This window comes from Aquarana catesbeiana, linkage group LG07 (assembly GCF_042186555.1).
Source record: "Aquarana catesbeiana isolate 2022-GZ linkage group LG07, ASM4218655v1, whole genome shotgun sequence".
NCBI lineage: Eukaryota > Metazoa > Chordata > Amphibia > Anura > Ranidae > Aquarana > Aquarana catesbeiana.
This window is the reverse complement of record NC_133330.1, coordinates 302480018-302496150: the sequence shown is the minus strand read 5'-3', so window position 1 is coordinate 302496150 and position 16133 is coordinate 302480018. Positions and strand designations below refer to the sequence as shown.

General features: G+C 44.5%; 1 protein-coding gene across 1 annotated transcript in view; it reads right to left on the bottom strand.

Annotated features, from left to right (window-relative positions):
• LOC141103702 (cytochrome P450 4B1-like) overlaps positions 1-5144 on the bottom strand; it is a 67370-nt gene extending 62226 nt beyond the window's left edge. Inside the window, exon 1 of the mRNA XM_073593594.1 lies at positions 4787-5144. Within this exon, the coding sequence (XP_073449695.1) occupies positions 4787-4975 (189 nt within the window). The 5' untranslated portion in view covers positions 4976-5144. The remainder of the gene's footprint in view (positions 1-4786) is intronic.
• Positions 5145-16133: the final 10989 nt, after the last annotated feature.

The window sequence follows — 16133 nt, the reverse complement described above, 5'->3', positions numbered from 1 at the left end:
TGCTGCAGCATCTGAATGGGAAAATTTAAAAGAGAAGTGTGACCAAAGCTTTTTTGGTCATACTTCTCTTGTGGGTCACAGGAGCGCCCCTACTCTTGCTCTCCTGAGTGAGTTGTTAGCTGGCTATTGTCTACTCTCAGGTGATGTAGCAGAGCTGCTCCAGACTATGGAAGGATCCTGACAATATTGTTGATCCACTTTGTTGCAGAGCCAGCTGTTCCTGCCTTCTCTCCAGCCCAGTCCTCCAGTGAGTGCAGAACAGAGCAGAGAGTGATGACTGACAGGCACCGCTCTCCACTCGGAGCAGACTGAGAACTGAGCAATCAGCGGTCATGTAATTGCTCAGTTCTCGGTGGTAGAGCCCACGTGGTACAGCTGCAGCATAGAGGTATGTGTGTTTGTTTTTTACTCATACCCCTCACATCTCCTTTAAGACCCCTTTCACACTGGGTCGTTTTGCAGGCGCTGTTGTGCTAAAAATAGCGCCTGCAAACCGACCTGAAACAGCCGCTGCTTTGTCTCCAGTGTGAAAGCCTCGGGGCTTTCACACTGGAACGGTGCGCTAGCAGGACGCTGAAAAAAGTCCTGCTAGCAGCATCTTTGGAGCGGTGTATACACCGCTCCTGCCCATTGAAATCAATGGGGCACCGCGGCTATACCGCCGGCAAAGCGCCTCTGAAGAGGCGCTTTGCGGTGTTTTTTAACCCTTTCTTGGCCGTTAGCAGGGGGGAAAATCCGCCCCGCTAGCGGCCGAATACCGCAGCTAAAACGACAGTAAAGTGCCGCTATAAATAGCAGCGCTTTACCGCCGACACACCTCCCGCCCCAGTGTGAAAGCGGCCTAAACATAACACCAGCATGTAGATCAGGGCTAAGGAAATGAGGGAAGGGGAAGGGGTCTTCGGTATAGAGAATACCGGAGGGGAAAGAGGTTACTTATAGCAATTAATGGTCAGGAAATGATGTGATAATATAAAAGATAACAATTTATTGATGCATATTAAAATCACCTGGGCAAGGTGGGGCATAGAAATATGAAGGTAATGCACTAAAGAAAGCAAAAGACTTCAATATCAAAGGTATTGCTAAAAACGAACTGACAAACACGACAAAAAACACACACAAACACAACGGCACAGACACTGTCCGGACTGTATATGTTGCTCAGCATCAGTGCAGTCAGATTAAGTCATGGCGGTCAGATGTACATCCCAATGCTGGGTATGGGCCAGTGTAAAATTTTGTGGGATATGTTGCCGAGGAACATATGCGGGAGCGGGGAAGGGGGAGGAGGACCTGGGGGGGAGAAAAATGTATTATGTATTGAGGGAATGGCTGAACAAGTCCTGCAATGGGAGATGAACATAACACCAGTGCTGATATTAGAAATAGCTGTGGGGACCCACAGGATGAGGGGGGGGGGGCAATAAAGTGCAGTTGTACTGTGATACAATGTTGTCAAATTATTTTTCTATGTGTTCTGAAGAGAAAAAAAAAATTCAGAGCTAAACAGATAAACATGTACACATATTAAAGTGGTTGTATACCCTTTACAACCACTTTTTGCTACAGGTAAGCCTATAATTAGGCTTACCTGTAGCTACCCTGGATATCTCCTGGTATCCCCTGTATTTGCATGTGCCGACATCATAGACACATGCGCACTGAAGCAAATTGAAGCAAGGGCACATACGTGCCCTTGCTTCAGTTAGCCTGTGCCGTTACCGGCGTCTCCCACGCGCATGCGCGGGAGTGATGTCATCGCGGCTCCGGCCAATCACAGCGCCAGAGCCTGCGATACCCGGAAGTAACTCCAGGAGTGATGTCGGCCGCCGGACCGGTGAACGAGGACCGCTGTGTAGACATGTGCGCCGTCAATAAATTAGTTTCGTTTTGTTCCATTTCGTATTAGTGTTCATTCGTATTTCGTAATTTGTGTCCGAAATTCAATTTGGATTCATACGAAATATGAATTTTTGTTAGGTTTGTTAACGTTTCGTAACAATTACGAATGTTCGTTATGATGAATTTAAAAAGCAAAAAATAGCTTTCTCAATACGGCAGTCGTTGGACTCATTATGCTCATTATGAGGGGCTCCCACCATCCCTGTGCTGTGCTAACTTCCTGGGTTTGTACCCCTGCTGTGCTCATTATGAGGGGCTCCCACCATCCCTGTGCTGTGCTGACTTCCTCTGGGATGGTGGGAGCACGGGGATGGTGGGAGCCCCTCATAATAAGCACAGCAGGGGTACAGCCCCAGGAGGAAGTCAGCACAGCACAGGGATGGTGGGACCCCCTCATAAAGAGCACAGCAAGGTACAAACCCAGGAAGTCAGCAAAGCACAGGGATGGTGGGAGCCCCCCATAATGAGCACAGCACAGGGATGGTGGGAGTCCCTCATAATGAGCACAGCACAGGGATGGTGGGAGTCCCTCATAATGAGCACAGCTCAGGGATGGTGGGAGCCCCTCATAATGAGCATAGCAGGGGTACAGCCCCAGGAGGAACTTCCTTCCCTGTGCTGTGCTGACTTCCTCCTGGAGCTGTACCCCTGCTATGCTCATTATGAGGGGCTCCCACCATCCCTGTGCTGTGCTGACTTCCTGGGGCTGTACCGCTGCTGTGCTCCTTATGGGGGGCTCCCACCATCCCTGTGCTGTGCTCATTATGAGGGGCTCCCACCATCCCTGTGCTGTGCTCATTATGAGGGGCTCCCACCATCCCTGTGCTGTGCTCATTATGAGGGGCTCCCACCATCCCTGTGCTGTGCTCATTATGAGGGGCTCCCACCATCCCTGTGCTGTGCTCATTATGAGGGGCTCCCACTATCCCTGTGCTGTGCTGACTTCCTGGGTTTTTAACTTCATCATAACGAATAATCATAATTAACGAACATTCTTATTTTGTCCGATTCTGAATCTCCCATCGACTACCAGCACCAGTCTCCCACTCCCATATTAAAAAAGGTCATTTTCCCAACCCTCACTCAACAGCAGAAGGAAACCTCTGATTGATCAACAAAACACCAGTCACGTTTCCGTTGCAACGGAATTTGGATCCGAAATTCGTAAACGAAATTTCGTATTTTGTACAAAATTTGGAAGCATAGCAATTTGTATTTAGGATCCTCCCGAATGTACGTATTTATGGAAATTTGTACGAATTTTCGATTCGTGTGAAACTATTCGCACATGTCTACGGCGCTGCGGGGGCTTCGATCTCAGGTAAGTAATTCATAATGAGCTAGTATCATTATGCCTTTGTCTTGCAGGTTTTTTTTGTTTGTTTTTTTTTTTTTAGGGTTTACAACCACTTTAATATATTGGTGTCTAGAATTCAGCTTTAAAGCGGGATTCCGTCCTAAAAAAAAAAAATTTAAAAGTCAGCAACTACTAACACTGTAGCTGCTGACTTTAAATAAGTACTTACCTGTCCTTACCTGTGCCCACGATGACGGTCGTTTGAGGCCGACCCGTCCCTCGGCTCTCGGGTCCCAGCACCGCCATCCTAGGTAAGGGAAACAGGCAGTGGAGCCTTGCGGCTTCACTGCCAGTTTCCTACTGCGCACGCGCGAGCGGCGCTCTTTGAATGGCCCCGTGGTGTTCTGGGAACACACACAGTTCCCAGAAGACTACGGGGCCGCTCACCGAGGAGCAGAACACACCACGGAAGAGGAAGAGGCAGATTAGGAAGACTGCCTAGCAACAAGGGTTTAGGTAAGTTTTAAAAAAAAAAAATTTCAAATGTTTTTTTAAAAAATTTTTTAGGATCTTTGGTGATTTTTTTTTTTCAGGGTGGCCCTCCACTTTAAATATTGTCAAGATAAACATACCCATTGCCTTGGGATTATTAAAAACTGAACATTTAAGGAGCTCCAAGAGAAACCTTTTCAAACCAAAATCCACTTCAAACCAATAATAATATACAGGACTTGTTGGGGAACTATTGCCCCTCCATTTAATGACACAAAGCTTTCTAATTATAATAAATCTCGTGAGCACAACACTTTTGGAAGTTACTCGATCTGAATCAGTGGACGCAATCTTCTGAAAAGTAATTGATATCTGAGCCCTGGCGGGGGGTTATAACCTGTACATTATGGGCAAAAACATAGTTCAAAATTGCCATTAGATTTTATGTACTGGATTTACAGTACAAGAGATATAAATATATGAACACATCTTAGCTCTATGGGTAGATAAATACTATGAGTAAAAGACAACAGAAATATGTTAAGACCAATATATACAGTACATTACCAGGCTCACTTATGGTTTCCATCATATGCGCTCATTGATCGGGCTCCCATGAAATATTCCACATGGGGTCACCTTTTTTTTTTGGGGTGCTGGACTGCGCTTAGTCCCTTAAATAAACTCCGTCTGCTCTCTTAAAGAACCAAGAGTGCAAAACGCACTAATAAAAGGCTGCTCCTCTTCTACCACTACTTACATTTTATGTACATTTTGTTAAAACTATCTATCAGTACTCTGTAAGGGGAGATCCACATAGACAAGCTTATTTGTATATAACATTGTTGTATTGATATATAATGCGCTTTTATAAAGCTTTTTTTTATGATGTTATATAATAAATGATGATGTTATATAATAAATTAAAAATCAGATTTTATTATATGGAAATTGCTTTGAAAAACATATATTTTGGGGCACCTTAAAAGTCCTGTTTTTAATCATTCTAATTTGCTGATGATATTTTGTGAGTTATGGTGCTAGGATTCATCTCCCTGCCCAAAGTAATTGATTAAAATACCAGCATCTTACCACATGAGCATTTCCGTACAGCCAGTGCGTCTCAGGACCTGGAAAAGAACGAAAAATTTTCTGCAGCTGCTTCCTCTTCAGATGCAATGAATAAGCTGTATATAGGAGATAGAAGACACACAACCAGGCAACCCAGTGAAATATATCTGAGAAACTCATAGAAGGCAATCCAAATATGGAGGACGCCATGCTGGAAGTTTACACTGCGCTGTCGACACTACATTAATATCTATGCTGTATGACAAGTTACATAAATAGTGTAATGCCAGGAGAAGGCATGTCCTCACAAATACATAGGGCAATGTTTAGAGTAGGAGGACAGATTCTAAAGGAAGGTGTGACTTCCCTAACAATCATAAACAGACGATGCAGGTGACTCAGCAGAAAAGAGAGAAAAAGAAAACAATGAAGTTTAATAAAATACAATTTACAATGTAAGGATTTTTGTCAGGTAAATGTTAACCAAATTTAAAAAAAAAAAAAAATTGAAAAGTAAACGGCAAAAAAAAAGGACAGTAGTCCATCGAGTCTGCACATTTTTTTTTGTGTGTTATTTTTAGCTTTTCTTGTTTTTACCTTACCCACATATAGCGAACAAGCTTCAGGTGATGTCCTTTGCAAGATTGACAGGGCGATTTCTTCATTGATGTGAAACTTTGAGGACACTTTTGGTTGAAAATTAGGCACATGGCTATGGTTCCTTACAGCTTAATGCTTGTATTTCTGATACTCTTTGTCACAGGAAAATGGCTGTAAGGAAAACTGCTTTCAAAGTCACATTGCAGATTTTAAGATCACTTGTAGGTGATGAAAAAGGAGAAAGCTTCTTATGCCGCGTACACATGCTCAGAATTTCCGACAACAAATGTTCGATGGGAGCTTGTTGTCGGAAATTCCGACCGTGTGTAGGCTCCATCGGACATTTGTTGACGGAATTTCCTGCAGCGATCCGCTCTCCTCTCCTCACTGTCAACTTCCGTGTGAGGAGAGGAGAGCCGATCGCCTAGCAACCGGCTTTCTATTTACGCCACATGATGGCTGTGATTGGACACAGCCATCATGTGATCAGGAGGGCCAATCACAGAGCCCTCCTGCGGATCGGAGATGCGCCGTGTCCGGGTGACACGAGCGCATCGGGATCGCTCCGCTGCGTGGGCAAGCCAGCGTGCGCGATCCCCCTCCTTCTGAAGGACGTTCCCAAATGTCCACTCAGAAGGAGGAAGCACCCACCGGGCCGTATATGTGCAGAGGCCGGGTGGGAAGTGGTTAACAACCAATACATGTACCGGTACTCCTCTATACTGTTTTGTACGTTTTTATATCTGTATAGTTTATAACATTAATAAAAACGATTGGAAAATAAAAATATCCAAATTGCACACATTGATATATTTGTATATTATAAAGTACAGTAACATCACAGAAATAATATTCCTATGTTTTCTCTGTCCTATTTTTTCTGTGTTTTTTTTCTTCAGATATACATGGAAACCATTTACAGATCATAGTACTACCTGAGGAATTTTCTTTGGCACTTTCTCTGGGTCTGGGCTCAGTTCAAATCTCTGTAATGTCAATGCGAGGGCGATTTTTTATCTCATTCATGGCAATGTTCTGTCCGATGCAGTTTCTGGAGAGTACAGTGCAACAATGAATTAATAGAGAACAATTAATTTAATAGAGAACACCTCCATATAGCGATGGCCATGTTGTCATAATAGCCAATATTCCAAAGAATATTATGCCCCTTTGGCATCAACAGTTTCAGACAACAAAAGAAGCTGCGTGCACACAGTGCAGACAAATACTTTTTTTACGCCTGCGGTTGGGGGGGTAAAACCATGTGGTTGAGCTGTGATTTTACTACCCCGCAACCACTTCCCTGGTTGGCAGAGGCTGGGGGTGTACACAGCCAAAGGAATAAGTCCAGATATTAGCAGCTCCATCTCTTCCATCACACCTTTTATTGTAAAAGGAAATTGCCTCTCCCTGAACACCAGGGAGCAAAGAGAAATACCTGTACTTCTATGTATAGAGGAGCATGTGACCTACTTCTCTTCCTCCCAAGTGACAATACTGGTAGTTGGTTATTAGCTGCTCATAGACTCAGCACTGTCACATGGGGGAATGGCGAGGAGCCTCACACAGGGCAGACTCTGTTTTGATCAGCATGGGTCCTGTCTACCGATCCCCTGCTGATCAGAGCAGAGTGGACAGATGACTGGACCCATGTCCGCTCAGTTTATGCAGAGTGGACATAGACAGAGCATGCTCTGCATAGGTGTGCACAGCCTATGGCATTAGGGTGTGCACTCCAAAGCTCAAAAACATATGTGTGTGCATGTGTATATATACTAATGATGTCAGTAGAGCAACGGATGGTGTCATTAGGGAAGAAAATTGCATCACTAGGCTAGTGGATGGTGTCAGTAAATTATTTTTAATTATTTTATTTTTTTAAATTTTATTTTAGGAGCCCCATTAGGTGGCTTTGGTGAAATATCAGAAGCCTAAACAGGGGGAATCTGCATGACACAGGGTGATTAGGGTGTGCCCAGGCACACCTGGCACTCCCTGTGCGCACACCTATGATGCTCTGCACTATATGCCAACTGGGATTAAGGCCCCTTTCAAGTGAAGATTCTCATCAGGCCCGCCTGTCTGTTTTTCCAAGCTGGCCTGATCGGACAGTCCATTTACACCTATTGATTGGAGGCTGTAAACCGACTTGTGTCCATTTACACCCGCCTACCTCCAGTCCGCTAAAAAAAAAAAAAAAATTAGAAGAGGATCAGCACCTTCTATCTAGATGGATCAGCGGATTCCTTAGTGTTTTCTCTCTTTGCTCCGAGCAAGTGATCCAAGCAATGGGGGAGCAAAAAGATGAGAGTTGGTATCGATGAGAAGGGTAGCAGTTAAGTTAACCTGTTACAAAGCAAAGATTAGCACTAAATGAGAAATAATATTATAGCAGTCCCTGTGTACATAGTGTAGGTAAATTTAGTTAGGCTTCACTGTAGCCAGCGATAATTGGGTTGTTTATAGTTAGCTGGCAAGCTCTGAAGGTTGACTCTCTGCTGCTTTCCCCTGGCTTCTGGAGCTTATAAAATTCAAGAACTTAGTAGGCGGAGGGGCAGAGATGAAGCTCGAATATTTATGGGATCTCTACCAATCCCTGGGTGAGGAAGCCTCAGAAGGTTGAGAGATGGCCCTTAAATATTGTGGAGCTTGGAGGGAGAGAGTCCAGGATCCAGAGGTCTGGAGGGGACTCCTATGATGGGGGCTCAGCCTCCAGGCAAAAGGTGCCAAAGAGAGAGAGAGAGAGAGAGAGAGAGAGACAGTGTGCTAAGAGCGGAGAAAGGAGGCTAAGAGGAACTCTCACCCTCTTCAGCCTCAGCCAGGCTTGGCAGAGATAACCTGGAAGCAAGTGGGACCTGTTCAGAAGGAGGCGTGACCAGAAGTTATTATCTTTGCTGCAGGCATTTAGGGACTAAATAAGTAACCTCTGCCTGTTCACACCACCCAAAGCCTATAGGGGAGAGGTAGCCAGGTGCAATGCCTAGCTAGCCATCTAGGAACAGTTGGCAGCTATAGTCAGGGACAGTTATAGTCAACCTTCACCTCCTGCTTGGGATAATCATTTGCTAAAGTGCCAGTGCTGGGATCAGTATTGGAAGTGCTCTGCCACCCCAATAACAAAACCAAAGCCCTTGGACTGGTTATTTGACTACGTGTGCCTGCTGAAAATGCGGGTTGTCTGGCTTTGCAGACAAAGGGAGACCCAAAATCCAGCAATCCAGCGCTACAAAGTTACATAGTAGACGAGGTTGAAAAAAGACACAAGTCCATCAAGTCCAACCTATGTGTGTGATTGTATGTCAGTATTACATTGTATATCCCTGTATGTTGCGGTCGTTCAGGTGCTTATGTAATAGTTTCTTGAAACTATTGATGCCCCCCGCTGAGACCACCGCCTGTGTAAGGGAATTCCACATACTTGTCGCTCTTACAGTAAAGAACCCCCTACGTAGTTTAGGATTAAAACTCTTTTCTTCTAATTTTATTGAGTGGCCACAAGTCTTGTTAAACTCCCTTCTGCGAAAAAGTTTTATCCCTATTTAGGGGTCACCAGTACGGTATTTGTATAGTGAAATCATATCCCCTCTCAAGCGTCTCTTCTCCAGAGAGAATAAGTTCAGTGCTCGCAACCTTTCCTCCTAACTAATATCCTCCAGACCCTTTATTAGCTTAGTTGCCCTTCTTTATACTGGCTCCATTTCCAGTACATCCTTCCTGAGGACTGGTGCCCAGAACTGGACAGCATACTCTAGGTGCGGCCGACCAGAGTCTTGTAGAGCGGAGAATTATCGTTTTCTCTCTGGAATTAATTCCCTTTTTAATGCATGCCAATATTCTGTTTGCTTTGTTAGCAGCAGCTTGGCATTGCATGCCATTGCTGAGCCTATCATCTACTAGGACCTCCAGGTCCTTTTCCATCCTAGATTCCCCCAGAGGTTCTCCCCCTAGTGTATAGATTGCATTCATATTTTTGCCACCCAAATGCATTATATTACATTTTTCTACATTGAACTTCATTTGCCATGTAGTTGCACCCTATTAATTTGTTCAGATCTTTTTGCAAGGTTTCCACATCCTGTGGAGAAGTTATTGCCCTGCTTAGCTTAGTATCGTCTGCAAATACAGAGATTGAACTGTTTATCCCATCCTCCAGGTCGTTTATGAATAAAATAAACAGGATTGGTCCCAGCACAAAATCCTGGGGAACCCCACTACCCACCCCTGACCATTCTGAGTACTCCCCATTTATCACCACCCTCTGAACTCGCCCTTGTAGCCAGTTTTCAATCCATGTACTCACCCTATGGTCCATGCCAACGGACCTTATTTTGTACAGTAAACCTTTATGGGGAACTGCGTCAAATGTTTTTGCAAAATCCAGATACACCACGTCTACGGGCCTTCCTTTATCTAGATGGCAACTCACCTCCTCATAGAAGGTTAATAGATTGGTTTGGGAAGAACAATTCTTCATGAATCCATGCTGATTATTGCTAATGATACCATTCTCATTACTAAAATCTTGTATATAGTCCCTTATCATCCCCTCCAAGAGTCTACATACTATTGCTACAATAAATTAAAAAGCAGATAAACGACGTGATATTCTGAAAGCATACTGTGTGTATAATCTCATTGTTAATCAATGTGCATCAATCTACTAAGAGAAGGAGAAACAGGTCTACCTGTGGAGTCTACATCCACTACTGGTCTATGTGATACAACATTTGTAAAAAAAAATATATATATATAAAAGAGTAAATTAGAACACATTCTTGAGCAAAACATACTTACCCCAATGCTGCCTTCAGTAGGGAAATTCAGGTTTCCAGTATAAGTCACTGCATTTCCATTGGCTGGCACCAAAAGATAAATATTCATTGATCTCATTCATAATCTCATCATTCTTAATATGTCAAATAACAATAACAATTGTTTTAGCTTAGGGGTCTATTTATAATAAAATTCACACTAGATTCACACAATTTTCACAGAGGATTTATACATTTTCCCAACTGAATTCAATTAGAAAGATCTGTGACTCTTGGATTAAAACTGTGTGAATCAGTAATATTCTGTGATTAGCTCATTGCTTCTTAAAGGGTCACTTATCCTAAAACAGATGTTGACATATAAAAAGACATGAAAAACTTGACCGACATTTATGTAAAATTTCCCATACTGTATAATTAGGACATATACCTTGATCCAGCTGAGAAAGGAATAAAGGCATGCAAACTTTGGCCAGAGGAATTCTCTGAAGAGAATCTCAAGGGATCAAAAACCTGAAAGCAAAAAATTAATCACAGTGTGTGTGTCAATTTACATGTATTTCCATAGACAGAAGATACCAATGGGACAAAAAAAAACCAAAGTTTAGAACATTAGTTGGAAAAGCGTTAAAAGACCTGTGCAGTACAAAAATGTCAATACTATCAGTTTTTATTGCTGTCCTGAGGGACAGCAAAACAGAAAATTATGGGAAATCAAAAATGTTACAGTTGTGACCAGAACAAGGTGAGAGCACATTTTCCAATGAAACACCTGTTCACAGAACAGCGCTTTAAGAGGGGATTTCCTCTTTCTTTCTGTTTTGTGTCCATGACAGGAAGTGCAGGGAATGCTCTCCAATAGGGATGGGCCAAACGGACCTCTGTTTGGTTAGCACCAGAACTTTCGAACACCGCAAAAGTTCAGACTCGAATATCAAACCCTATTAAAGTCAATGGGACCCGAACATCAAAAATCAAAAGTGCCCATTTTGAAGGCTTATGTGCAAGTAATTGGGCATACAATGGTTATAAGGGTCCGGGTCCTGCCCTGGGGGGACATGTATCAATAAAAAAAAGTTTGTGAAAAATGTCATTTTTAAATGAGCAGTGATTTTTTGATTTTTAAAGTGGAAGCATAAAAATGAAAAAATCCTTCCAATATAGTGCCTGGGGGTCCCGTTAGTCCACCTGTAAAGTTGCAGATCTGTACCATGTCTAGAATCTGCTGCAGCAATAATTGCATTTATAAAGCCCAAAAAAATGTCATTTTCCCTGCAAGCTGCCTTTATTTTGCTCAGCAACAGCTGGGGAGCCAGTGTGTATGATGAGGCCACAATGTAGTGCACTGGGAACAAGATTAGAGATTGTTTGGATACATTCAGGTGTCACTTTGACTTTGGATAGAAGTAATGGGTGCGTAAAAATTGGTCTTTGGGTGTCGGTGGCACCTTCCCACCGTAACCCTATAGAGGTAATCTTGATGAAAGCAAGAATTGGCCTTGCTGTAAAAAATTGCAGTGATCTGCACCTGTCAAACAAGTGCTGAAAAATTGGTCTTTGGTTGTTAATTGTGCCCATGAAACCTATACCAAAAACATTCTTCCAGATGAAATGATTGAACACCCTCAAAGATAGGCAGCCTCAAAGTCCTGCAGAGATTCCACATCCCAAAAAGACTTAATCAGTGACATCAGCATCAGGGGCTTCATAGCTGGTAATCCAGGACTGATTCATTTTTATAAAAGTCAAACGGTCCACAGAGTCTGTGGACAGACGCGTTCTATGATCAATAACCAAACCTCCTGTAGCACTGAATGCCTGTTCTGAAAGCACGCTGGATGCAGGGCAGCCCAACAACTCAATAGCATACTGGGCAAGTTCTGGCCAGTGGTCTATTCTCATGACCAAGTAAGTCAGTGGATCGTCAGCTGGAAAGCTCTCCATCTCTGTTTTGGCCTGGGGTAATCGTCCACCATGTGATGCAGGCGCTGCCGATGGTATGTGGAAGCTGACAGCCCTGTGCGGCAAGGACTAAAAAAAATTCTGAAATGCCTCACTTAGGCGGACGCCTTCTCCAACGCTCCTCTCTTGACCAACAGAAGACTCAAAACTAAGTTTTCCACTACACTGTAACCTACTGGAGTCAGGAAAAACGTTCAATAAAATCCTCTTTAACGTGTCCTCAAGAGATTTTATCTTCTGCACCCTCTGTGGGAAGGGATGAGATCTGAGACCTTCTACTTATAACGGTGGTCAAGGAGGGTTGGCAATCAGTAATCATCCTTCTCATTTATGCCACATATTCTGGGGTCCTTTCGCAGGCTTTGAAGCATGAGGTTGCCAATGCTCCTCAAATTTGCCGAGGCTTGAGAAGCAGACTCCTCGGGGTCACTCAGAATAACAGCATCTGGAACTTCCTCCTCCCAGCCACGTACTACTCCCAAGGGTCCTGGGGTTGGAAAGCCATCGCTTACAGATTGACGCATGTCTTCCTCTTCTTCGAAGCCTATGAAAGTGCCAGAATCCTCCTCCTCATCCCCCTGCCCCCTCTCTCCTCCTGTGTGTTTTGTGACATAAGAATGATGGTGTCTGCATAAAGTGGGCCTTGAGAGGAAAGGAAGTCCTCCTCTTCCTCCTGCTGCTCTACCTCCAGTGCCCTGTCCATAATGCTGCGCAGAGTCTGCTCCAGCAGGAACACAACAGGGATTGTGTCACTGATGCATGCACTGTCACGGCTTACCATCCTTGTGGCCTCCTCAAATAGTGACAATACAGTGCATGCATCCTTAATGATTAGCCATTGGCGTGGGGAAATATGCAGAGGCAGCCTGAGCCTGCTGTTGTGCCGTACTCGCAGAGGAACTCGTTGACAGCCCTCTGCTGCATGTATAGCCGCTGCAGCATTTCCAAAGTCGAGTTCCACCTGATGGGCATGTCACAAATCAGGCAGTTTACGTGCAGGTGGAATTCCCTCTGAATTTCAGCCAGCCGAGCACTGGCTGGGTATGACCGCCTGAAATGGCAACAAACTCTTCTGGCCAGTTTTAGCACATCTAGCAACCCTAGGTATGTATTTAGGAAACGCTGTACTACCAAATTGAGGACATGTGCCAGGCATGGCACATGTGTCAACTTTCCCTGTCTAAGGGATGACAGGAGGTTTGAGCCATTATCGCACCCCACCATTCCTGGCTCCAGCTGGCGTGGTATGAACCACCTATGGGCCTGTCCCTGCAGAGCTGCAGGAATTTCTGCTCTGGTGTGGTTCCTGTCCCCTAAACACACCAGCTGAAGCACTGCATGGCACCTTTTAGCCTGACTCTGGGAATAGCTCTTTGAACGCTTAGGGGGTACCTGATGTTCCTAGGACAATTCTGCAGAGGAGGGCATGGAGTTGGTTGAGGAGGAGGAGGGGGTAGAGCTCACAGGTCTGGAATCATCACCACCAGCTGTATGGAGACATGGGGGCACACAAGCTGCAGCACCGAGTCCTGTCCTGCATCCTTTCGAGTTGCAAGCAGCATTACCCAGTGTGCTGTGAATTAAATATATCATCCCAGCCCATGCTTGCTGGACCACGTGTCAGCAGTAAGGTGGTTTTTACAGCTGACTGCCTTGCCCAATGATGCCAGAACATTCCCTTCCACATGATGGTAGAGAGATGGAACGGCCTTACGTGAAAAGTAGTAGCGACTGGGAACCTGCCATTGTGGTACAGCACATTGTGCAAATTCACCGAAGGGGGCAGAATACACCAGGCTGAAAGGCAGAAGTTGGAGAGCCAACAGCTTTGACAAGCTTGCATTTAGACGCTGGGCATGTGGGTGGCAGGGACTGTATTTTTTTCCGCTGCAGCAGATGCGGCAGAGAAATTTGCCAGCTACATTCTACAGCTGGTGGTGTGCTGCTGGCAGATGTGCTGCTAGGACCTGGGACACCCTGTGCTATACCATCATCCCTGTCAGTGGAGGCTGCTGAGAGGTAATGACTCTGTATAGCAGAGGCAAACTGAAGTGGGTAAGGAGGAGGAGGAGGTACAGATTTGTGCCCCTATTGTGTGTGGCTTTTAGGTGCTCTTGCCAATGGGCTGAGTGGTTGGACATTAAATGCCTTGTTAAGCATGTGGTACACAAATGGTTAAAAAACAATAATAACCCAGCGCCAATGAGTGTACACCCGGGGAGGCTCAATCAAGACATGTGAAAAAATAACATATAATATGTGATAAACAATCCATGTAATACATAACATGTACTGAGTAGACTAACATGACTTGAACTCGGGGGAGGGAAAGGGGGAGGGGGGGGGGGAGGGAAATCAGTGCAGCTGGACTAACCGTAACTGATAGATACAGATATAAAACAAAAACTAAAAAATGTCCAGCGCTCGGAAATTTCACACAGACAAATAGCAGCAGTCCAAAATAAAAGTTGAGAGATTTAATAAATGTATATAGTAAAAACAATTGGTAAACAATGTATAAAATAGTCCCATGTAAATAGCACTATATTGCACTTGAATAAAAAGTATATAACAGACAGAAAGTCCAATCAGCAACAGGCAGACTAAAACAGGAGATCCATCCAAAAAACCTAACCCCAGGTTGTAAACAAATTGAAGGGGGTTGGAGGGGAGATGGAAGCCCCAGCCCACAGACCCAGGAGACTCACACTTTATCCACTGGCTATAGGATCCAGAGGGGATGGCTCACCGGTTCCAGGGGACAGTTCCGTAGATGTAACATGAGGACAGGCAGTGATTCCGCCGAGAGGAGAAAAGTCTCACAGAGGCTCCGTGCCGAGGGGCGATGACGTCAGCCCAGCTGGAGAAAGAGGGTGTGGCTTCACACAGGGGAACCGCCGGAGAATCAGCTGATAGCGCTAAGCAGCTGAAATGCCGGTCTGTGTCCCCTCTGGGTAAAAGCGTCAGTGAGAGGCAGTGTCACTCAGTGAAGGCAGTAAAAAAAACCTGTTTACCATGTCACTCCTTGATGGCTTTATTATATTTTTACTGGCTTCACTGAGTGACACTGCCTATCACTGAGGCTTTTTACCCAGAGGGGACACAGACCGGCATTTCAGCTGCTTAGCGCTATCAGCTGATTCTCCGGTGGTTCCCCTGTTTTCTTGATCTCCCGTTTTAGCCTGCCTGTTGCTGATTGGACTTTCTGTCTGCTATATACTTTTTATTCAAGTGCAATATAGTGCTATTTATATGGGACTATTTTATACATTGTTTACCAATTGTTTTTACTATATACATTTATTAAATCTCTCAACTTTTATTTTGGACTGCTTCTATTTGTCTGTGTGACATTCAGAGCGCTGGACATTTTTTGGTTTTTGTACACAAATGGTTGGTGTTTTTGCCACGTTTGATGTGCCCGAGACACAGTTTGCAGATAGCAACAGTGCGATCTGCTGCAGTTGTGCTGAAAAGGGCCCGGAAAGCTAAGCTTTGGGGAGTGGTCCGGGAGATAACAGCTGCAGAATGTGATGGAATAGGGTGGCTGCTCTCTACTCTTTCTTGATATCGACCTCCTTGGGGTTGTGCCACCTCACCTTCAGTTTCCTCCTCTGCTCTATCTGGCACCCAAGTTGCATCAGTGACCTCATCATCATCATCTCCATCTCCTCCATCTTCATCATTACCACTGGAGACAACTTGGCAATACGCTGCAGCTTGGGGAACATGAATGCCAATTTGTCTACCAGTGTTCCTACCTCTCTCTAGGCTCATGTTCCTGTCATCCTCAACCTCAGAACCAACATCTAAATCCAGTAATGGCTGGGCATCATCAAGGAGCAAGTGGCTGACGGACTCCACTGACGCCATTATTTTATCCAAGCGCTTGTAACCACTTTTCAAATGTAAGTGTTTTACTTTCAATAAATTTTAAACTTTTTACGGAATTACGCTATGTGGCCATCTCTCTCCATTTCCCACTGGTCATTATCCTCTGACGTGTAAACACCTGTATGGAGACGTATTTTACA